Genomic DNA, 23,560 nt, shown 5'->3' with positions numbered 1-23,560 from the left:
TTTTTTTGTGTAAAACTTGCGAGTCGTTTAGAGTGTTACCGTATGAAGTTAATATTTTATTTTGTAAAACGTGTCATTTAAATATTAAATTTTATATATATGATATGCATCTAGATCCGTTTGTGTATATAATATCAGTATATAAAAAACTTATCTTTAAACAAACTCAATAATTTTTTCCACAACTATCTACATTTATCGTTTGTTCATTTTATTACGTTTGTAATTCTTATAAAGGATTTTATTCACTATTGAAATCGTAGAATTCATTTTTCAGTAACTGGCGCGATTGCAGGGGTCAAAATACAAAAGTGTAAAAAGGAGGAAAAGTAAGAAGTCAAAGTTGAACTTTTCGCTTCGGAAAAGAAAAAGGAAGAGGCCACGTGATCATTAACTGAATAAGAAGCTAACCAAAAAGAAGCTAAGCGCTACTAGACCCCAACAAATATTTCTTTTTCTGTTTTTTTTTTTAAACTTTTCCCTCTATAGAAGAAAATGAGAAGACCCGATCTCTGATTTTAATTATCATTATTTTGGAAGAATGGGACGACATCTGTAGGGTAGGATATATCAAATCATCACTTGATCACCATCAAGAAAACGTCCAAACAGACGCCAATTTTGTTAAAGGGCAAATTTTCTTCTTTTCTTTTTCAATAAAAAGTTAAAACTGTGAGGTTGTTTAGAGGTTTGAGGAAAAATTACTGTAACATTTTTTTGAAATGTGATACATGTGAAACAAAAATGTGGTTAAAAAATAACTTAAACTTTTTTATTTTTTGAAATTTTAAATTATTATTTTGCATTAATCTTTAGAGCTTTTAATAGTTAAGAAAAAGTTAAAATGGTTTAGAATCTACTTAACCTATAATTGATTTTTTATTTTTTTGGAAAAGTGCTTTCTATAATTATTTGATACTACAATTATCTTTTTTCGGAGAATGATAGTAGTTGTGTTACATTATTGAAGAAAAAGAACAATAATATATGCTGATTATTGACAAGGCCAAGATTAATCAAAGTATAATCAAATTGAATTGAATTCGGATTCAAATCGTATACTATTCGAACTTGATTCAAGTTTAAAAAATTAAAAGTAATTTTATATAAGGAATAAACTAGACATTTTATACTAAAAAGTAAAAAAAAATATATGTATGTATAAAAGTCGATTAAATTAGACGATCTTTCGAATTTCATGTATTAGATGACTCGAATTTCGAGTTTTCTTCCCTAGCCAAGAATGCAGTTTACCGATCCGCTGGCAGGTCTGCTGCTGGTGCTGGCTGTTACCGCCTGGCAAGATTCCTCATCCCATCCTTTCCGCCACGTGCCATTCTGCCCCTCCGTTTGGGCCACTAGGTCCCACACCCCGGTTATCCCACAGCGTACGCAGTAAAAAATAGGACAGCTCTCCCTAACCTTGGCCCCCAATTTATTTTAACTAGTTATTTTAACGCTCCTTCTTCAAAAATTATTTTTTTCCTAAAAATAGTCCAAAAAGTCCTTGGTTTTTCCCATCTCATCCTCCTGCCCCTCCCGATCGCGCCAATCAATCCGGCGATATTTTACCCCGAAGATCATCGTTGTATTTATTTATTTAATTTCGCTTTTATTTCCTCTGCTTTACGTACCACTACTATCTTTTGGTTCCGTTACAATCTGATGCATTCATTACCCTCGGATTGATCTCGTGATCAGCGCCGACAATTTCAAGGTACTTTCTCTCTCTTCTCTTCTCTTCAGTTGGAATTTTCCTCCTACTCCTAAACCAAGGGTTCTTTTAGCTGCCATCTTTCCAATGTTAGATTGTTTATTTTTGCTATAGCCGACGCAGGTTGATGTTATTGACCAATTGATTACCTACAGAAATTGATAGGCTCGGCTCGGCTTGGCTTAGCTGAGGTCGTCTTCATTCTCCCGATTTCCGTCACCGATGTCGGGACCACTGGATAGATTTGCTAGACCTTGTAAGTGGAATTGTACTACTGTTTCTTCTCCATTTTTTGTTTAGGGTTTGAGCCGCAGTTTTGTCTCTGGACTCTGATTAAGTTGGCTTTTGATTTTTACTGCTTTCTGCGGTTTTATCATCCGATAGCTATGGTTTGAGCTTCTTGTTTTGGGATTTCACTTGATCATCAGTTGCCCTTATAAGTTTCATTACATTGATCCCCAACCAACAGGAAATTTGGGGGGTGTGGGTGTTAAAAAAAGGATAGAGAGAGAACCGAAGTAGGAGAACAAATTATCATGGATTGCTGTTTGTAGAGCATGTATTTTCTGGCTAAGTCTTGGTATGCTAAGGTGTCAAAGCTTTGGGACTTTTAGCCCAATTGCACATTTCCCGCTTTTACACACCCGCTTATATCTGAATTTATCTGAATTTCGGGCGTTGTGAATACTTCGTTACATTCTTTTTTTTTTGGTTTTCTCTGATCCACTGTCGCGTCATTTAAAATATTAGAGAAACTAAGTTGGGTAGAGCATTACTTTTATGAGATTTTTCGCATGGAAATGCTTTATTTTTTTCTCAAGTATTAGGGAATCTACGTTGGGTGGAGCTTTATTTGTATGACTTTTAGCATGGTTATATCAGCTTTTGCTATTGCTACATGACAGGCTTTGAGGGTTCCTCTGGAAATGATGAGAGAAGAGAGAGAAAATCTGACTTTGAGAATTCTGAGGATGAGAGGAGGACAAGAATTGGTTCTTTGAAAAAGAAAGCTCTGAATGCATCGTCAAAGTTCAAGCATTCCTTGAAGAAGAAGAGCAGTAGGAGAAAGAGTGATGGTAGAGTCAGCTCTGTCTCAATTGAGGATATTCGAGATGCGGCAGAGCTACAAGCTGTTGATGCATTCCGGCAGGCACTGCTTTTGGATGAATTATTACCAGAAAAATTTGACGATTATCATATGATGTTGAGGTTAATATCCCTTTACAATTTTTGAATTAGGTTCTATTTTTTTTTGCATGGAGAACTACTATGTCAATACGAGCAACCACTACAGCTGTAGTGAATAATCTAGTAGGGACAGTAAGGGCAAATGGCATTGTGAAGACCTACTTATGTTTCATATGGATGGGATCTCAGTACTTATGGGGGCTTATGGTGGGTTTACTCAGGATCTTTAGTTACTGTTTTATAGCTGCCATACTGTTTTGTACATTATCTAAGGCCTTTGTACCTTTACATGGTTGATCTAGTACATGCATGAAAGTCTTGTTTCCCACAGTGTTTCAACTTCTTAAAGGCTCTAGAAATTCCATGTAGATTCTTGAAAGCGAGGAATTTTGATATCAAGAAAGCAAAGCAAATGTGGGCTGATATGATTCAATGGAGGAAGGATTTTGGTACTGACGCAATTATGGAGGTAAAGAACCCAATAAATTCCTATTCTGGTTATAGATGTTTTTGTAAGCGGGAATGTGGTTTTTATTGCGTTTTCTCCTTCAGTATTATTTCTAATGTTTGGGTTCAATGTTTTCATTAGGATTTTGAATTTGAAGAGCTGAATGAAGTTTTGAACTATTACCCTCATGGTTATCATGGTGTGGATAAGGAGGGAAGACCTGTATACATTGAAAGGTTAGGGAAAGTGGAACCTAACAAAGTTATGCAGGTTACAACAATGGATCGTTACATAAAATACCATGTCCGGGAATTTGAGAAATGCTTTGCTATTAAGTTTGCAGCTTGCACAATTGCTGCAAAGAGGCACATTGATTCAAGCACAACAATCTTGGATGTTCAGGGCATTGTATGTTAGCTTCTCTTTAGTTTATCCGACTAATTGTTTTAGGTGGCTTTGAATACAGTCTGGCATGGTGTGAATACCTCTTATTATTCATTATTGTCACATCAGGGTTTAAAGAATTTTACAAAGGCTGCAAGGGATCTCGTCTTACGGTTGCAGAAGATTGATGGTGACAATTATCCTGAAGTAGTTTTCTTGCCTTAATTAGCTATTCCTGTATCAGCCTTTTGCTTTATCCTGGGAATTCATATACATACATGTGCTGTTGAATTTTTGTAGACTCTCCATCAAATGTTCATCATCAACGCGGGTGGTGGATTCAGGTTGCTCTGGAATACGGTTAAATCCTTTCTAGATCCCAAGACAACTTCGAAGATACATGTATGTTTGTTTTCTTAGTTCTGTTCAGAGGTGTTGTTTTCCGTGTTGCAAAGCTGAGCTTTTAGCTAATACTGGTTTTATCTTTTTAACTTGGAATTCTCAATAGGTTCTTGGAACCAAGTATCAGAACAAGTTACTTGAAGTAATAGATGCCAGGTGAATGATGTGGAATTCATTTTTAGCGGATTTTTTTTTGGGGGGGGGGGGAAGATATTTAGAGATGCTATTTTCTAAATTACAGTGAGGTACTAATGTAAAACTATATTGGGTTTGTGCAGCGAATTACCAGAATTCTTGGGTGGCAGCTGCACTTGTGCTGACGCTGGAGGCTGCATGCGCTCTGATAAAGGGCCATGGAAGAATCCGGAAATTCTTAAGGTCTTGCTAGTTTTTTTAAGCTTTTCTTTTATTTCCTCATGCGTGAAGTGGATACACGTGGTTGTGGGGATGTAAATTGATGTTACATTATGTGCTTCTGCTTCATTTGTCTTACTCAATGAATGAGAATTGTCTTGTTTGTTGCTGATGCAGATGGTTCTTAGTGGCGAAACACGGCGTGCGAGGCAGGTTGTCAAAGTTCTGAATAGTGAGGGCAAGGTGGTTTATGCCAAGCCTCGCTACTCAATGGTATGCCCTTGAAACCCATTTTGCACTTGTTGAGGCAGCAACCTATTTGTCATAGTGGGTTTGGGTAACTTTGTACGTGTATATTGTTATTGAACCAGCTTAGAGGCAGTGACACATCTACTGCAGAGTCAGGATCTGAAGCTGAAGATATTGCTTCACCCAAAGCTACGAGGAGTTATTCTCATCTGCGCCTGACTCCTGTTCGGGAAGAGGTATGTAGTAATTTTGTTGTTATGTTATGCTATTAGGTTGGAATATCTGGGACCTACGTGATTGCAAATCCTCGTTTGACTTTCTTCACCACAAACTGGTCATGCATTTGACTTGACACTCAAAATTTATGGTGGATGTAATAAGTTGGTTGGCATCAAATTAAAACTCATTGATCACATTTGTTGTCTATGTTTAATCATAACACTTTTCTGTTCACGCCCATGTTCCTGAAACAGGCCAAGTGTATTGGAACATCAAGCTATGTCCATAATCTCTCAGGATATGATGAATATGTTCCCATGGTAGATAAGGCTGTTGACTCTGGATGGAAGAAGCAAGCACCTGTTCAGAAGCCATATGCTTCCCAAGGTTTATACATGATTTGTACCTAGTTAATTTTTTCCATTTGGCTGCATATATGTTGTGTATTGATCCATATATTGCTACTTGAATATTTTCCATGGGTCTGTCTTTCATCTTGTGTAAATTTATTCTGATATTGCTGTCCTTTTATCATCATTCTCTATCTCACTGTTTTTAATTTAGGGCTGCTCCCACCTCCTGAAACTCCAAAGATGCCAGAAGGACTCCGTGCCCGCATTATAGCGGCTCTTATGGCTTTCTTTATGACCCTCTTCATGCTTTTGCGTTCAGTAACAGCCCGTGCAACTAAGAAACTTCCTGATTCTACATTTAAACAAACTCAAACTTTTCAAGAATTTTCCCCGGGTGACATTTCCAAGGAGGATTTTAGACCCCCTTCGCCAACTCCTGCATTCACAGAGGCCGAGCTCCTATCTTCTGTTGTTAAAAGATTGGGTGAGCTGGAGGAAAAAGTCAGCACACTTCAAGCAAAGCCAACTGAGATGCCTTATGAAAAAGAAGAATTGCTTAATGCTGCTGTTTGTCGAGTAGATGCCCTAGAGGCAGAGTTAATTGCAACTAAAAAGGTATCTATATGGTTTTTATGTTACTATATCGAGATGCTACATAACTCACTTGATGTTCAAATTGTATGGATGTACCCATTCAATCATACAAATTTTTTTTTTATCCAATCCAAATAGCCTTTGTGCCATAATTTCATGCTTCTACTTCCAGTCCCTGAATTATGCATGCCAAACGACTAATTTTATGTCTCAACTTTGATTGCCAATGTTGCTTCCATAAATACAACTTTATTGGGTCTTTGTTGCTGTCGTAAATTGTGGGAATGATATGAATAATCAGCTCCAATGCTTCTGTGACAAACAATTGGCAGTCTAATGCTTGCACTATTTATGATTGGAAGGTTGCGACTCTTCTGGGGGTGATTCTTCTATATCTACTATTGAAAGAAAGGCCAATTTGGGCCAACTAAGTCATAGGAGGAAAATTACTTGTAATGAACTCATGATTGTGGAATAGTTGTGAGATGCCTGTTGTTGTTGATTTTTATTTATTTATTTGGAAATCCTTCTTCTCGTTAATTGCCATTCATAAATAATAATAATCATACCCTGATATTACCTTTTTGTTGCACGTCAAGGCCACAGCTCAGACTCGTATATGTTGTCCCTTCAGGACTTTTAAATACAGTTCTTGTTTTTTGCAAATCCTTGTCATGTATTGTCTTCAAAGTTGTGGGTGCAATTTCCTTTGCCTTCTTAGCATACATTACCGTATGCTTGGAAATAGCTTCGAATATGCAGCCGCTATGTATTTTCACTCTTTTGTTTTCGTCTTGTGGTTTTCCATTCATAAGTTGCATTCGTTCAATAAACCAGGCTCTGCATGAAGCTTTGATGAGGCAAGAAGAGCTGCTTGCATACATTGACAGTCAAGCGGAGGCCAAGTTTCAGGCAAGTTGATCACATCTTCCCTGTTTTTGCTAGACGCTATTTTGCTTATATGATTATGGCTTTGAAATCTTGGGAAACATAGAAGTGCATAGGTTCCCCATAGACTCTGTGATGTATATGCTTTCAATTTTTATGTGTTTTTGAGTTGTGATTGCATGGTTTTTTTTTTTGCTTCACAAGTTTCAGTGCTGATTTTTGGTGTTTGTCTGTTTTCCTGTTTTTTCATGCAGAAAAAGAAGTCTTGCTGGTGAGCTATGGTGAACCATGATTATGGGCTTCAGGTTGCAGGGCTGGTACCTGTTTGTTTTTCTGTGTGTGTGTTTTCATACGAGCACCTTCATTGTGAGGCTGTGTTTTCATATGAGCACCTTCATTGTGAGGCTGTGTTTTCATATGAGCACCTTCATTGTGAGGCGGTGATTTCATATGAAATGGTGTTTCAATTGAGAAAATGTACACTTTTTGATGAGAGATCCTATTTAATGTTTTATACATGTTCAGATGTTCTCTTATCTTTCAAGTGTGTTGGTTTCCTTTTACCCCTTTGAAATGTGTGTACATTTTTTTTTTGGTCAAAAAATGTGTGTGTACATGAATGACCCCATCTATGACACTCTGAATGTAAGTCGACTGTTCTTATAAGTAAATTTGGACTTTTTTTGGTTTTGTAAAATAATAAAAATTTAGAAAATAGAAAGACCTGAGATATTGTTAAAAATTGGTTTACTTATGGGACGTCAACCGTTCAGACCAAAATCACTGGCCGGTGCAAAGTAATGGTTGTCCAGGAGCACTGGAAGCTTACATACGTGTCACGCCTCTCTTCTGTTGGGTGAATTTCAAGACTAGTGTTTCCATAGCTACGTAAACAAAAGCCAGCAGAATCCTCCTAACATATGAAAATGATATATATATGCGTAAAGGTCTACGCTGGAAGCATATGCAGTTATTAAACAGGAATAGAATTCCTTATGTATGTGTGATTGAATAATATATATATATATATATGTGTGTGTAATATACAGAAAGCTCTGATCCAAGAATTTGACAAAGCAAACATTGTTATGGAGCATAACACTCAACACTCTTTTTGAGTCTTACCAGAAAGATTAGAAGAGAAAAAAAATCACTATATCCTTCTTCCTATACAAACTTCATGGTTCCAGGCTTAGAAACCGAAAAACTTCTTCTTCTTCTTCTTCTTCTCAATGTAGGCTAGGAGTTCTTGCTGTTGGAGAAGAGCCTCATCAAGTGCCTGCAAATGGAAGAGAAGTATATGTGGTGGTTAGGAGACGTTTATCACAGCTTATTTATTTGGCTTTGTTACCACACCACCCGACTATTCCTATATGGTAGGGCCAACAGCTAACGAGCAGTACCTTTTTGGCTGATGCAAGCTCTTGCTCCAAGGCGTCAACTCGACTCAAGGCATTGTTGAGTTCTTCCTCTTTCTCAGGTGGCATGGTCTGGGATTTATTCCCGAGAACGGACATCTTGTCCTCCAGCTCAGCCATGCGCTTCATCATGGTGAAGTAATCAGCGCTGGAGATGGCCGGCGCCGGGAGTTCATAAGCGTGGCCTTTAACCATAGCTTCAACACCGTACATGGAGCCATTAGAGTAGAAGGTTGCATCTGTCATCTTCCTTGGCATGTTGCGCGTCATGCGCACCATGGTGACGATGCCCATAACGAAGGTCATTACCCCAGTGAAAACCTGGTTGCTGAATCCATCATTGCCCTTGCAAGCATCATGATGATGCACTGGGTAATAATCCGCGGCTTTTACATGGATAAAAACACAGATTAACCAAATTATTCAGATCCGGATCAAACAATCTACATTTACGCGTGTGAGAAAAATAAAAGAGCAAAGCATCAGTTGGTGATCGAGGGAGCACCTTTTGAAAGGGCAAAGTCGTCGATTTTCGATATTTTATGCCAAGTCGTATCAACAGTTTTCTCCATTACTGGAATGCATCTTTCGGGCTCAGTGACGGGGCGGCACTTGCTTGCAACCTCCAAAGAAAGAAAAGAAAAACTACCCAGTCAGTAATTTCTCCCAAGCAGTCAGTCAGTCATGGTGAAAGTTCCAACTCGTTTGGACGCAGTCAATTTAATTACACCAGGATGGGGCTTGCATGGTTAGTTTCAAGTTCTGACCATCAAATAAAACGAAACTACGCAAGGCAAATGTACCTCCTCCTGAACGGCGGAGAGTTGCGAGTGTCCCCTTTGGACCCTGGGAGATTCTAGTTTGAAGGAATGGTTCTTCTTCGCGTTCACAACATAATAAGAGGACAGAACAAGTATATTCAGCATTGCATTCAAAGGAATGAAATAGTTATCAGCTTCAAAGCAATGACTCACAACTCAAAACCCGATGAGGCAAATTTTACCCAGAAAGAAAATGTAGGGTGTATGAAAGAACCAAGGCCATCAATGATCAAACCAGATTAAATGGAATGGTAGGCGTTGTGTACCTTGGAGTTGGCATTCTCGTCCTCTGAAATTGTTTTCTCGTCAACATTTGGGATGATGATTTTGTTTGAGCATTTGTGCTCACCATTGCGAACCATCTGGTCAATTTTGTAAATCATAAGCCTTCAGTGTTCTCGTTGATAAATCAATGTTCAGATGTAAATTCAGAAAGCTTTCAACTCGTGAACCAACCTTCATAACATCTGCGTCGTTCCATGGGCCTTTGTCAGAAAGCATGCATCCACCCTTATCAGCACAGGTGCATGTACCACCCAAGAATTCAGGTAGCTCACTGATGCAAGATTTAGGAAGATAAAAAGTAGTGTCAAGTAAAGTTGTGTAGAATTGATGCCAGCCCAGTGAGAATTGAAAAGCTGAGAGCTAGGCTTCACATCTATTAACTAAAGCTTACCTGGCATCAATTACTTCAAGGAGTTTGCTCTGGAATTTGTTGCCTAGAACCTGGAGATGGTGAAAATTAAGTTTCGTTTTCAGTAGGTGAGAATAAATAGTAATGCTTTGAGGTAGCTGATGGTATGTATGAGCTTACATGGATCTTTGCGGTGGTCTTGGGGTCAAGGAATGATTTGACAGTGTTCCACAAAAGCCTAAATCCGGAGCCAGCATTGACGATGTACATGCGACACAACGTCTGTATTGAACAAAGAACATTTCAGAAGAGCAAAACAAACTTCAGAGCTATCCCTAGTAGAAAAACAGGACCAAAAACAATTGACTGTGACCGGAGCAAAACAGACGGGAGTCAGTACCTCTGGGTAATTGTCACCATCAATCTTCTGGAGACGTTGAATAAGCTCCCTTGCAGACTTGTTGAAGTTTTTCAGTCCCTGAGCCAGTCATATTTGTCATTAGCTCTATACCAGCTCCATTTATTGTCCTTGTCTAAGCGAAATTCTTGACAGCAATATTCATTTTTTGGTACATAAATCCAGAAGAACTCGACTTACCACTCCTTGCACATCCAGAATGGTAGTGCTCTGGTCAATGTGCTTCTTGGCTGCAATAGAGCAGGCTGGGAACTTATCAGCAAAGGTCCTTTCAAACTCCTGGACATGATACTTAACATAGCGGTCCATGGTCGTGACTTGCATGAGCTTGACAGCATCAACCTGTCCAAGTCTTTCAATATAAACAGGTCTCCCATCCTTGTCAACCCCATGATGCCCGTGTGGATAGTACTTGAGCACCTCACTCTTTTCCTTGAACTCAAAGTCCTAAACAAAGGGTTGTCAGTTATGTACTTAGAGATGCTCACTCAGTTAATCCTAAACATAAGATGTTGCACTCGGGAATGACAAATACCTCCATGATTGTGTCTGCACCAAAGTCCTTCCTCCACTGGATCATATCAGCCCACATTTGCTTTGTTTTCTCAATGTCAAATTTCCTGGCCCTCAAAAATCTGGATATAACAGTGGAACCTATTAGGCCTATGGTTTTCATTTTTGCCCAAATTATAGGTATAATCTAATTTTTTTATGTCTATATTTATCAACTGTACTATTTCTTCAACTTGGAATAAATAGTTGGATTAGACATCCAATCCATCTTGAAACCAGCTACACTTTTGTCTACTTTAACAACAAGAAATGGTACAAACATTATTCTGAGAATAGGATAGGAATAAACCTCAGCAACATGTGATAATCATCATGTTTTGAAGGGAGCAGCTCTTCCAGGATAAGTGCTTGACGCAAGGCATCCACAGCTTTTAGTTCCTCTGCATCATGCTCATCCTCGAACACAACAGACATGACTCTGCTGTTTCTTCTCCCCTTTTTGGTCAAGGAGTGCCTGAACTTGGTAGAGGCACTAATTGCTGCCTTCTTGAGAGACCCAAGCCTTGTCTTCCTCTCATCATCAGCATTTTCAAGGTCAATCTTTTCCATGCCTGTCAATGTAGTTGGCAGGAGGAGCTCTAAAACACATTGTTTTCATGATAAACAAATAAAAATTCTATCTCAACATAAAAGAACATTAAAAAAGATTGGGATGCAAGGTAAATTATTAAGTAAATTCTAACAAACTTTTTCTAGCTCTAGACGAGTAAAAGGCTTAAACCTGTGCAGCTTCTTTAAACTCAAGGCACCATATCTCAAGCTTTTGAGCTTTTTTATCTTCTACCAAAATCAGAACTTACAGTAAAATCTATTTCCTCTTCGGGGGGCCGGGGGGAAGTGATAAGAAAAAAAAAAAAACAAAAGATTTGTTGGTGACTGTGAATAAGTGGAATTAAAGCTGCAAGCTTTTCTGTGTTTTCTCATTCTTGTTAACTCCTGTGCTAAAAAGAAAAGGGAAATATCAGATCATGAATATAGCTAGGAAATGAGACAGGAATACAACTTACTTGGCCTGTAAGGTCGTTCAATTGGTCCAGACATCGCGTCACTCATGATCAAAGTTTGGTAGTTTGATCTCTTGAGGTGCAAAGGGGGCTTTCACAATGTCTGAAATTACGCACTTGCAGGTTCCCTACACGTTTTACAACGAAATTAGTCAGGGACTAAAAAAGATATCCAGCTCAAAATAGTCTTCTCTTTTTCCATCTTCCGATGTAACCGGAATTCATTCATCAGATGAACTCATAATAATCACGATTTTGGAAATCATCACGCATCATAATGCGTCCAAAAGTTTCAACTCCATAAGCATACATGATCTTAATTAATACACATTACTTGACACATGATACATGACCTGTGAGTTTCGCTCAAAAAAGGGTATGCTGAAAGAGCAGAAACTCAATGAATTTCGATCACTATATATCATGTTGGTGTTGTCATTTCTTTAAAACCATGAATAGATAGACAGGTCGTTGGTGGACAAATGAGGAAACATGGTAAACAGAAAATCAGATATTCTTTTAAAGAAAAGAGCGAAAAGTCAGTCAATCATCCCCTGCAAAGGGTTGGTGTCCAATCCCAAAATGCCTCTAAATATTAAATTGCAAGTACAAGTACAACAACACTATCATCATCATCATCATCATCATCATCACCGTTCAAAGAAGCAAGAAACAAGAAAACCATACAAAGGGATGTCATGTAAGAAGAACGATGGAGAAGTAGAATTGCAATCATTTAATCTCCGAAGCTAAGCTAATGAGAAGGAAATAGAGAGGCGAGAGGAGAGGAGAGGAGAGATGTAGATTACCAGTGACAAACAAAATGCTGGACTTTTTGGGAGGAAGGGTGGGGAAGAGTATTTAATCACAGAATTAACTCACAAATTGCGGTGGCAAAGAGACAGCCAATGGACAATACTCATCTAACGAGAAATTGTTCAACTTTTAAGAGAGAAAAACATGGAGGGGGAGAGAGAAATTGGAGATGATTGTTTTTGACAAGGTCACATGTTCGTCCATACACGACCTGTCCGTCTGCAATATTCTCCTATTCTTACCACCACCACCATCAGGCGGTAGTATTTCGTATTGGAAAAATGTTTGGTCATTAATTAAGGATCATGTTTTGATGTTTCGCCCACACACACACAGAGTACGCCAAGTGTAAGGCCGCTCCGTTCGATTTGGATTTGCATTTCCATTTGCAGTTTGCAGGCCATTTTTCCTTGTCAATGCACGTAACTAATTTAACTAACCTCTCTTTTCGCTTCATTTTTTTTTTTTGAAAAAAGGTAAAATTCTGGTTCCCCGCCCCGCCCAGGTTTACATTTACTTTTACTGGAAAAACTAGAAATCGCTTATTTAGAAATCTGACATTAATTACAATTGGCTTATTTATAATTACGACATCCCTTTTGGCAGAAAACGCAAATTCATAAATCACCGTCGACAGGAAACAAAGAGACATCCATACTTTTACAAAGTTAATATATATACCATACGTAATATACATGGGAGGGCAAGTGAATATGATGATGGCGATGACTAATAATTGAGTAAAACATAGTAATTACTTACCTAAAACTAGTACGTGAAAGAGTTGGTGTCAACATAAATATTACCATCAAACTTGAAGAAAACATTTTAGCATTTTTTGTAAAAAAACTTTTATGTAAATCAATACCTACCTACAGCTGAAGTGTCCATTTCCCATATAATAATCTCAAAACTCATCGTTGCTCTTACATTACAATGTCGTGGTGCTCCACTAAGTTTCTTTTCCTTAGTTTCAATTGCAATTCATTCCCGGAGGAGGAATCGTTCATATGTCCTCCATGTATATGTGTATATCTGGATTCTGGTCAACTAAGCCAATACCCGCCAAAAAAATTCAAGGGTTTTAATTTCTTATCTTCTTTTATTTTAAGGTAAATCTTTTGCTGTTCTAGCGATAAAAGTAGACATACATTGATTGCCCCAAAAAAAAAAAAGCAAAAGGAAAGGGAAAATGGAGAAGAAATAGTCATATATTGACTCCATTGTCCATAAAATACACCAACATATAAACAACTTGCTCGAAATTTCTAAACTTGGTCAAGACTCGAGAGATTACAGATGACTCCACTTGCTGTCTGCTAACAATAAAATATTTCCAAAGCAGAAAAATGATAAATCTCCTCTGAATAGTTCAACTACTTAGCTAGGCCCAAATTTTTCCTGCTCCAGCTAACACAAAAGCCTTCCAACGGGTAATTGCCACTAAACCCCATTTGGCAAATGATGTCTCAATAGGCCAAGCGGATACTAGAGTAGGGATGTAAACTAGTCAAGTCGAGTTGGGTTTTGAGCCAATCGAACCGAGTCTCGATTTAGTTTTATCAAATTCGAAAGAGTTCAACTCAAATTTGAGTCGAGTCAAGCTCGAAAAAATAAGAAAAATAATTATTTTTATTTTTTTAAAAATAAATAAAATAATATTTTTCTTACTAAATAATAAAATATTAGAGATGTATATGTAATTTTACTATTAAAATAAATAAATAAATATATATATATATATATATATACTCGAGCTCGCGAGTCAGAATTAATATTTTGAGCTCGAGCTTGAACTCGAGTTTAATTTGACCAACTCGCAAGCCGTTTGCAGCCCTATTCCAGAGTTGAACTCTTAAGTATATTGCCATAGAAGTATCCTTTTTTCTTTTTTCTGTTTTAAGCGACAAAGATCCTGTTAATTAGTATATACTACTAATAATTAATTCCTTATATTATATAAGATTGAGTTTTGGTCAAAGAAGGGGTTGAATTTCAACCGCATGATAGGGGTTTTTTGGGAATGTGGGATGTTATGTGGTTTTCTTAAAACTTTTGGTACAACTGAGGGGAGCATGTATTTGGGTATGTTTACCGAAATGTCCTTATTTTGGTACATTAAAAGTTTTGATTTATATAGGCATCTGGGTATTTCTGGAAGATAAAATTATTTTGCAACCATGTTTGCACCGTGTACAACTCATATATGCTTATATGTTGGTGTAATTACTGAAATGGTATTATAGATACATTGAATTTAACTGTGACTTTTATTGTGCAATTAAAACAAAGACATGTTGCTAAAACTACTCGTTTGAGGTTATTTCTTTGTTTGAAACAACTTGTCTGATCATTTCCCAACTCATATGAGCTCACGTCTAAAACAACCCATTCCTTTTCCTATTTACATCTCAATTAAATAGCCAAAAACATGGGTATTGAATGAATAAACGGCTGAGCATCGTTATGGTTGTTTCAATGCTTCCCCTTTCACCTTCTTCAGTTTCTTCCCTTTCGGCTTCTGGAATTGGGATATTTTTTGCAGCCTTTATACTAAACATCTCGAAATGGTTTTCAGCCGTAGCTATTCGTGGTGGTTTAGCTTGAGATTAGATTTGTTCCTCAATTTTGTTGTTTATGTGGGTGGTTCTTGTGGTTTGTAGCATCAATGTGTGGTCAGATCCTAAATTTGAAACTTTGGTTGTGTAGTTTAGCTGCAAGATAAAGATTTTTGCATAGAATCGGTGTCCTCTGAAATTTAACTGGTTTGCTTATAATGATAGGTTCGGAGCAACTTTAAGAAAAAACTTCCCAGGAGGTATTTGGAACAAGGTCAGCTTTCTAGGGTACTCTAGCTTACTACATTAATCCGGTCATGGTGTGTTTTCTGCTATATGAAATAAGAGATTCACTTCCTCTTTCCTTTTGGGAATAGCCAGTAGCAGGACAGAAATCCATCGATGTAAGGCAGGGCAGGAGAACGACTGGGATCTTATAGAGTTTTTGGCTTTCAAGCATTTTCCTCGCTCGTTTTGTTAAAGAGAGTGAATCGTTTGCTTGACGAGGGAAGAGATATGCTAGCTATTTGCTTTCTTAGAAAACTAAGCGACTAATTTACTGTTGAGAGGTCAGAAATTCCTACAACAAACTCTTTCTTTTTCTTTTAGTGACATAGTGAACCTTCTTGCTAAATTAGTAGCCAACAGGGAATATCCCTTTAATGGGAATATGGCTACCTGCCTTTCTTCCTACGCTGGCTAAGCAAATTAGTCCTCAATTGAAAAAGGAAGGTTCTATCAGGGTTGGGGTTAGCCATTCCTGTTAGCCTTGATGAGCTCCTCTTTGCCTTTAGGTAACTGTAGTCACTTGCTAATTGATTATAAAGGTAAGCTTATTCACCTTGACTTGTTTTTATAGTTTACACACTTTTGTATTGGTGCTTTTTACTTTATGTAGGATGAATCTGATTAATTTCCTGAACCACCAGCAGTTGACTTTGGGCATTGAGTCCTTACTCCTTTCAACAAGAGCGCTTACTTCTATGACACCATCGCGGGTACCGGCTACTCCTCTGCACCATGCCCTGGATATGCCATTTAACATTTGTACAGCAAACACGTTTTACATAAAATATCAAACTCCAGCTTCTTTAATTATTTCTTATCAAACTCCAGCTTCTTTAACTATTTCTTCTCAAATTATCTCTCTAATTATAGGTACCAAACACTTGCGCGATGCGCGAGCACTCGCCCCTAGTATTATAAGTAAAAGTGCAATGTATGAATTGATAAAAGTATAAACATATCGGTTCATTATCTTGGGATTATGATCTCAAGAATTAAGATTAATGGCCCTAAACTCTGCATCATTGATGAACTGCTATTTTTTCTCCATTTAATTTGCACAAAATAACTAACATAAATAGTTCATAATAAATGGCTATATTAACTTGATAATTAGAATAGAATGACATCCAATAATGGATCTATATTATGTTCAAGAAACAAAAAAGTGATATTTTCAAGAAAAGCAAGTCTCGTGTTCCACATAAGATACTTTTCCTTATCTTGCTTGCACTAAAATAAGCATTCTTTTCTTACTTAATTGTATAGTTATTTAATATCTTATTGTTTATTGAAAACTTAACTAAAGCAGTAATTAATTTGTAAAATCTTGCTCTTTTTTTTGGTCGTCGAAAATATCTCATAATAAAGTCCACAATAAGCTAGAAAATGGTTTTTGGAGAAGACACCATTTGCAAACAATTATTGACCCAATTCCTACAAAAAATAATTAGGGGCAAAAAAAGTCAATTCATTTTTTGAGTTATCCTTTTAACAGCTACTCTACAGAAAATAGAAAAGAAAAAAGTATTCAATGTTTTACACGCACATGTAAGGGTTATATATATATATATATATGTGACAAATAAAATTGCACTCACTTTTATATATCTTATACTAGGGCTATTCAAATTTCAGAAAAAAAAACTCAAAAACCAGACAATCCAATCTAGATTGGATTTTTGCATTTCGATAAAATGGAATTCAATAATACCGAAATATATCCAAATTCAATGTTTGGTAATATTAAATATTAAAAGTACATTACCGAATTGCCTATTACTGGCCAAATTTTAAAAATTTTTACTATATATATTAGTTATATCCAGATATATTACTAAATACTAATTAGCAAGTAGTAATTACTTAAATATTGACTCGTGACTAAGGATGGCAACGGGGTCCCCCGCCCCCAGCCCCACTGCCCACAAATCCCCCCTGCCCCCGACCCCCGTTCCCCCCGCCCCGCCCCGCTTCCCCTGCGGGCTAATAAAAATTTGTTATATAATTTCATTATAGTTAAATTTTAGCAAATAATCAAGTACTAAAATATCAATACATCATCAAGTTATTAATCATTGTAATTTCACAATTGAAACTTATAAAAACAATCAAATAAAAGTTATTTGAATACAATCCAACATTATGAAATAAATACAATAAAAGTAGTCAAGTTTTCACTTTTGACACAAATACAATTACTAATTCATTATTGTGCTTGTGTTTTTTTTTGAGAAAAAAATATTATTATATTAAGTATAATTAGGAATTTAGTATAAATGTATTAGTAAATTTAGTATAACTAATTAATAATTTCTATTAGTAGACATATATAATTATTAGTATAATTGATAATATCAATTATATTACATATACTAATATATATTATATAATACATATAATTAATAATAATATTATTATAAGTTTGTAACTAATTATATTAAATATTATATATATAATTATATATTTATATATTTATTTATATATATATGTACTCCCGCCCCCGCCCGTTTCGAAACTGGGGAAAAAAATTCCCCCCCCCCCCCCCCCCCCCCCCCGCCCAGCCCCATTAGCCTCCTTGCCATCGTTACTCGTGACTACATAATACTACTCACAACCTTATTGATTAATTTAAGTATTGCCTATTTGACTATTGAGTACTAACTACTAACGACTCTAGTAATTAGTAGTATTTGTTTCTCAAGACTAGTTCGAATTTTTGAGAATTTTGAGGTTTTGGACAACTGACAAAGGCCGTATTTTTTAATTAATTTTTGTTGGAAAAAACATATTAAATATTTCGGTGCAATAAATTTTTAGAGAAAATTGAAATATTTTAGCTTAATATTGGCATTTCAATTTCAGATATAATCGAATTATCGGTTCTTCGTACGAAATCCAATTATCAATGTCCAATTATGAAACTAAAGTTTAGAAAGTAATCAAATATAGTCTTAAAAATTGATTACCAAATTTTGTATTTATTTTAATTGAGATGTCTGCTGAAGTTTGATTTTGCATGATATTCTGTAGCTTTTCAGTTTTAGGAATTATTATTTGCACTCTTATTTTTTGTTAATCATACTTTTATTATCATTTTAATCATATAATTTTTATTTATCAAATTATATGATAAAATAAATGGTGAAAGTGCAAATTAAAAATAGGAGCAAATATTTATTGGGGCTTATATTCCACCAAAATAAGTCTGTTGTTCCCGTCTATTGTCAACCTAAAACCCCCCTACTCCCTCTGGTCCGCTGGTCTGCTCCCAGTCTCGTTCAGCTCAGCAGTCTGCTCTTCTTTTTCTGCTCCCTTTAACCATGGCGACCGCTGCACACTCCCACCTCGTCTCCCACTCTCCATCATCCCTTTGCAAATCCTTAAGGTACCCTCCGAACCTCTTCTCCCTTAAATCCATTTTAGCCATCAAGCCCACCTCAAGAACCTTCAGCCTGAGAGCACTTCTGTCAACAACTGCCTCAGAGCCAGAAACCCAGAAGTTTCAGCACTGCTTTACAAAATCCGATGATGGGTTTTTGTACTGCGAGGGCCTTAGGGTTCAAGATGTCATGGATTTTGTAGAAAGACGACCCTTTTATCTGTATAGTAAACCCCAAATTACTCGAAATGTTGAGGCTTATAAGGATGCTTTGGAGGGATTGAGTTCGATTATTGGCTATGCGATTAAGGCTAATAACAATCTCAAGATTTTGGAGCATCTGAGGCACTTGGGTTGTGGGGCGGTTTTGGTTAGCGGAAATGAGCTCAAGTTAGCTCTCCATGCTGGCTTTGATCCCACGAAGTAATACTACATATTCCTTTCCCCTTTTTGTTTTAGATTTTCTATGAGTTGATTATTTAAGTCGTTTGTGATATCTTTATTGTAGCTGCAAGATTGTAACTTTGACGACCTGTTATCAAGTTAAAACTAAAAGAAATAAGTTTTCTTTTTGTTCTTCTCGGCGAATATTTGGAACTATCTGGTATTCAATGCTGGAAATCTTTTAGGAGCCTAAGAAACTTATTGCTTCATGATATCTAAACACCCTGCATCCTACTTCTTTTTCTTTCTTTTTGCTACAATTCGTTAGGGCCTTTTAATTATAATTGAAAATGCACAAAATGATTGCCTTCACTAACAAACGTATAGGAAACGGAGAATATATCCAAATATTATCTCCGATGTTGCTGCATTATAGCTAAAGTAAATCGTATACTTGAAATTTACAACAGCCATCTGAATCAAGCCTTTCCTGTTAAGCATAAGTTAGTATATTTGATTTTTGTTGCACAGGTGCATCTTTAATGGAAATGGCAAGCTGTTGGAGGATCTAGTACTAGCTGCTGAAGCAGGTGTCTTTGTAAATGTTGATAGTGAATTTGATTTAGAAAATATTGTTGCAGCCGCAAGGATTGCTGGGAAGAAGGTCAATGTGCTATTGCGTATTAATCCCGATGTCGATCCACAGGTAATTATGTTCCAAAACGTGAATACGAGATTTATAACAAGAACATTGATTATCCTAATTTCATCCATTATTAGTGCTACGTTGTTTCGGTCATGACTTCTTGTGGAGCAGGAAAAAGTCTTAGCCTAATTCTTCTAGACCTTCGCTTCTTTTGTTCAATTCATCTGTTAGAACCTAGACTATTCAAAATTCCAGATTCATGTCTGATTTACATCTGAACCCTTGATTCTGAAATGAGCTTGATTAAGTTTATTTTACATTGTTTGAAATAAATGAATCACGAGTTAATTGGCCAAGAAGCATAATATATGCTTGAACCAGGTCCATCCTTATGTTGCTACTGGAAACAAAAACTCAAAATTTGGTATCAGGAATGAGAAGCTGCAATGGTTTCTAGATGCTGTAAAGTCTCATCCTAATGAACTAAAGCTTGTTGGGGCCCATTGCCATCTTGGTTCTACCATTACTAAGGTATGCTCTTTAAAGTATTCAACATGCTTTTCTTTTGGTTTAGATTTTAAGATGTCGAATATGAGCATCTTTGAAGATTCAATTTTTTCTCTTCAACATCGTACTTTACCTTTCTCTTCAGCATCATACTTTACCTTGATTGACATTATGCTTCCACTCCCTACCTACCTGTCAGAAAGATAGGGAAGAAAATGTGGGAAAAACTTAACTTTATCTGGTGCTGCACTTCTGTTTGGGGGCATCTTTTTCTTATTCGGCTTTTATTTCCTCTGAACAGATATAACGTATTTTATATGGTTCCTGAATAGATGTTAGTTGTACTCGTGTTTGGGCATTTCTTTGTTTAGGCAACTTTCTGTAGCCAGTCTCTCTCTGTTCCTGTGTATGGAACTGTCTGTTACTTCGTTTAAATCTTTGTCAATTGTTTTGCACCTCTCTGTCTCAGTTATATGCAACTCAACAATGTTCACATTCTATAGCTTGCAAGATCTATTGCACATATTGACATATCAGAATGGTAATCTTATCATTCACAGAGTAGATGAATGATAGATGCATGGTACTTATTTATGTTTCTTCTGGGTGGTAAAATCTTACTTTTCTGCAGGTAGACATTTTCAGAGATGCGGCAGTCTTAATGGTTAACTACATTGATGAGATTCGAGCCCAAGGATTTCAAATTGATTACCTAAACATTGGAGGTGGTTTGGGAATTGATTACCATCATACAGGGGCTATCCTTCCCGCACCTAGAGATCTTATTGACACTGTAAGGACCATAAATGTACTACAGTGTATTTTTTCATACTATAGAGATCCCTCCCCTTTCTTTTTTGATTATGTGATATTGATAAATAGCTGGAGCGACTAATTTAGATAATTGCTTTCTAGTTTCTACTATAATAAATTTAAACAGAGATACTAATATAAAAATGGATTGGAAGAGTTGTAACGTGTCGCTTGTTTGAAGGTTAATGGAAATCTTGTGTTTCTTCTGTTATGATTGGTTAGAACTCACACCAGACATTCTTACTGCAGTTCACCTATGGCCCCTTGACACATTAGTTGGTGCAATTTAATTGATTTCTCATTGTTGCATGTTAAACACTGAATGAAATGCTATTCTTTTAAAGCATAGTCTTCTAGGACTACAGAGTCTAGAGTGTTTTTACTTTTACTCTAGGCTATGTATGTTCACATAGTGTTTTTATATGTTTGCCTATTTCCTGCAGGTTCGGGAGTTGGTGCTTTCACGAAACCTCAATCTCATCATTGAACCTGGCAGATCACTTATCGCAAATACTTGTTGCTTGGTTAATCGCGTTACTGGAGTCAAAACTAATGGGACGAAAAATTTCATTGTAATTGATGGCAGCATGGCTGAACTTATCCGTCCTAGTCTGTATGATGCTTATCAAGTGAGACTTCCGCTGCTCTCAGTTAATCCTGTTGATTAACCAAAGCCACTTCAGACAAGCATCCTCATATTAATTTATTATGAAGCAGATGTGTGAAAGTAATGCATGTGCAACCAAAATAGATCATAAGGATATTTTACGTAGTTCTTCCTTGATCTTTTCTTAGATTTTGTGGGCTGGGGTTTTTTCAGAAATAAGCTACTCTTTATTTAGCCTCATATGAGAGTTGACTATTTTTCCCTATTCCCTTGCAGTTGAAGTGCATTTATGATGGTAGTTGCACCATACAAATTTTTATTAATTATTTTCTATTTTGGGGAAAGAACTTTTCAAAAACAATTATCTTAATAAATTGGCATCTATCTCTCAAGTAGTAAATCGTTAGTACAATCCCATAATTCTATTTGGCGTGCACTGTGCAGCAATAATTTTGAATGACATTTTTTACTGCAGCACATAGAGTTGGTTTCTCCTCCACCAAGCGATGCTGAGGTTTCCACGTTTGATGTTGTGGGTCCTGTCTGTGAGTCTGCTGATTTCTTGGGAAAGGATAGGAAACTTCCAACCCCTTCAAGGGTAAGTTTTCACTCCGTTTATTCAGCAAAAGTCTTGATTTTTGAATTATTCTGATCCATTGATATGCTATCAGGGTGCCGGCATGGTAGTTCATGATGCAGGTGCTTACTGCATGAGTATGGCATCAACATACAATCTCAAGATGCGCCCTCCAGAATACTGGGTCTGTAATGCTAACTTTGTTTTGCACTTGTACATTTTGAGAAACATTGCACTATACCTAAACTTGAATGATTCTTAGTGCTTATTAACCTTACTACTGACTGAATGAAGAATGTTTAAGCAATGAGCTGCCTGCCAGCATTATAGTGGCTTTTGTGACCATGATTAATTTAAACTAATTCGGTAGTTAGTATTTCAAGTTTTTGCTTAGATATGTGACATGTTCCTTCCATCTATATTTTAGAAACCTCCAAAGACAAAAACTACAAAAAGATCTGAAAGTCCTTTTCTCAAATTCTGACAAACAAGGGGGTTGTGTCCTTATGCTTGTTAGTATCTCGACGAAATAGTTCCTGGCTGTGCGTTAATAAGAAAAAGAAGGAAGTTAACAGAATTGAAAAGTTTGCTTTAGTTGCTGAATTTTTAATCTTTTCTCATTCAACTGACTGCCCATAAAGAGCCAGAACAACTCAATGGTGCAGATATGTGCTTACCATTTTCATTAAATTGCATGGACAATTACATTGCATCCTTGTACATCTAATCAGAACTAAAGTTTCATATTGTTACTACTTCGGTCTCTGTAATTATATAATGTAGGAACTCATTCTGAGATTGCAATTAATGTTGTTTTCAGGTTGAAGATGATGGCTCAGTATCCAAAATCAGGCACGCGGAGACATTTGAAGACCATTTGAAATTTTTCAAGGATCTTTGAATTGTAGTAATAGTAGTATTGCCTGCTGGAGTGCTGTACCAGTTTTAGCATATTGCGCTAGGAGGTTGCTTCTGTAGCTATCTATATAGGCTGACAATTTTTCAAGAGCCCCTGGTGTTGCATTTGTTGTGTACCTTAACAATTTTATGGATGGCATCCGCAAGTCAGTTGATCAAATCAAAGGTTGTTTTCTGTTTGTCGGTTGTGAGGAAGAAGAACTTTTTAGTTATCTGCGAGTCCTGATAAGCCTTTTCAGAGATAATATGCTCGCAATTGGTAAATCTGAACTTATTTTTGGAAGAGTTAATTGCAGACACTAATTAAAGCTTTAAAGTTATCTACAAATTGACCTTGGTAATTGCTTACAAGTTTAAAAGAAAAAAGAAAGGGTAAAGAATTCCTGCAAAAACGACACAGTTAAGC

General features: G+C 36.6%; 3 protein-coding genes across 6 annotated transcripts; 2 read left to right on the top strand and 1 right to left on the bottom strand.

The window, feature by feature from the left end:
• The first annotated feature begins 1,533 nt into the window (after positions 1–1,533).
• LOC113762716 (phosphatidylinositol/phosphatidylcholine transfer protein SFH8-like) lies at positions 1,534–7,329 on the top strand. Of its 3 annotated transcripts, none has more exons than XM_027306278.1 (15): positions 1,534–1,717; positions 1,870–1,970; positions 2,620–2,923; positions 3,272–3,371; positions 3,492–3,758; positions 3,864–3,941; positions 4,035–4,136; positions 4,243–4,292; positions 4,415–4,514; positions 4,668–4,763; positions 4,862–4,975; positions 5,213–5,345; positions 5,523–5,926; positions 6,743–6,817; positions 7,048–7,329. In XM_027306278.1, exons 2-15 carry the CDS (start codon positions 1,937–1,939, stop codon positions 7,066–7,068), a joined length of 1,878 nt encoding a protein of 625 aa, XP_027162079.1. In that variant the 5' UTR covers positions 1,534–1,717; positions 1,870–1,936; the 3' UTR covers positions 7,069–7,329. The 3 variants fall into 3 exon arrangements, with proteins under 3 accessions (XP_027162079.1, XP_027162081.1, XP_027162080.1); XM_027306280.1 differs by having other exon boundaries at positions 1,838–1,970; XM_027306279.1 differs by having other exon boundaries at positions 1,829–1,970.
• A 466-nt stretch (positions 7,330–7,795) lies between these two features.
• Positions 7,796–12,730, bottom strand: LOC113762717 (phosphatidylinositol/phosphatidylcholine transfer protein SFH3-like). Of its 2 annotated transcripts, none has more exons than XM_027306282.1 (14): positions 12,471–12,730; positions 11,665–11,789; positions 10,947–11,208; positions 10,620–10,719; positions 10,265–10,531; positions 10,067–10,144; positions 9,847–9,948; positions 9,709–9,758; positions 9,489–9,588; positions 9,299–9,394; positions 9,015–9,089; positions 8,717–8,834; positions 8,197–8,597; positions 7,796–8,072 (listed from the first exon to the last, which is right to left on the bottom strand). In XM_027306282.1, exons 2-14 carry the CDS (start codon positions 11,708–11,710, stop codon positions 7,986–7,988), a joined length of 1,782 nt encoding a protein of 593 aa, XP_027162083.1. In that variant the 5' UTR covers positions 11,711–11,789; positions 12,471–12,730; the 3' UTR covers positions 7,796–7,985. The 2 variants fall into 2 exon arrangements, with proteins under 2 accessions (XP_027162083.1, XP_027162084.1); XM_027306283.1 differs by having other exon boundaries at positions 12,544–12,730.
• Positions 12,731–18,547: 5,817 nt separating this feature from the next.
• LOC113762731 (diaminopimelate decarboxylase 1, chloroplastic-like) lies at positions 18,548–23,333 on the top strand. The gene is made up of 8 exons (XM_027306300.1): positions 18,548–19,125; positions 19,618–19,792; positions 20,114–20,263; positions 20,871–21,032; positions 21,496–21,681; positions 22,135–22,257; positions 22,331–22,420; positions 23,057–23,333. Exons 1-8 carry the CDS (start codon positions 18,644–18,646, stop codon positions 23,135–23,137), a joined length of 1,449 nt encoding a protein of 482 aa, XP_027162101.1. The 5' UTR covers positions 18,548–18,643; the 3' UTR covers positions 23,138–23,333.
• Positions 23,334–23,560: the final 227 nt, after the last annotated feature.

Source organism: Coffea eugenioides, chromosome 2 (assembly GCF_003713205.1).
Source record: "Coffea eugenioides isolate CCC68of chromosome 2, Ceug_1.0, whole genome shotgun sequence".
Classification (NCBI taxonomy): Eukaryota; Viridiplantae; Streptophyta; class Magnoliopsida; order Gentianales; family Rubiaceae; genus Coffea; species Coffea eugenioides.
This window is presented reverse-complemented; position numbering and strand designations above follow the sequence as displayed.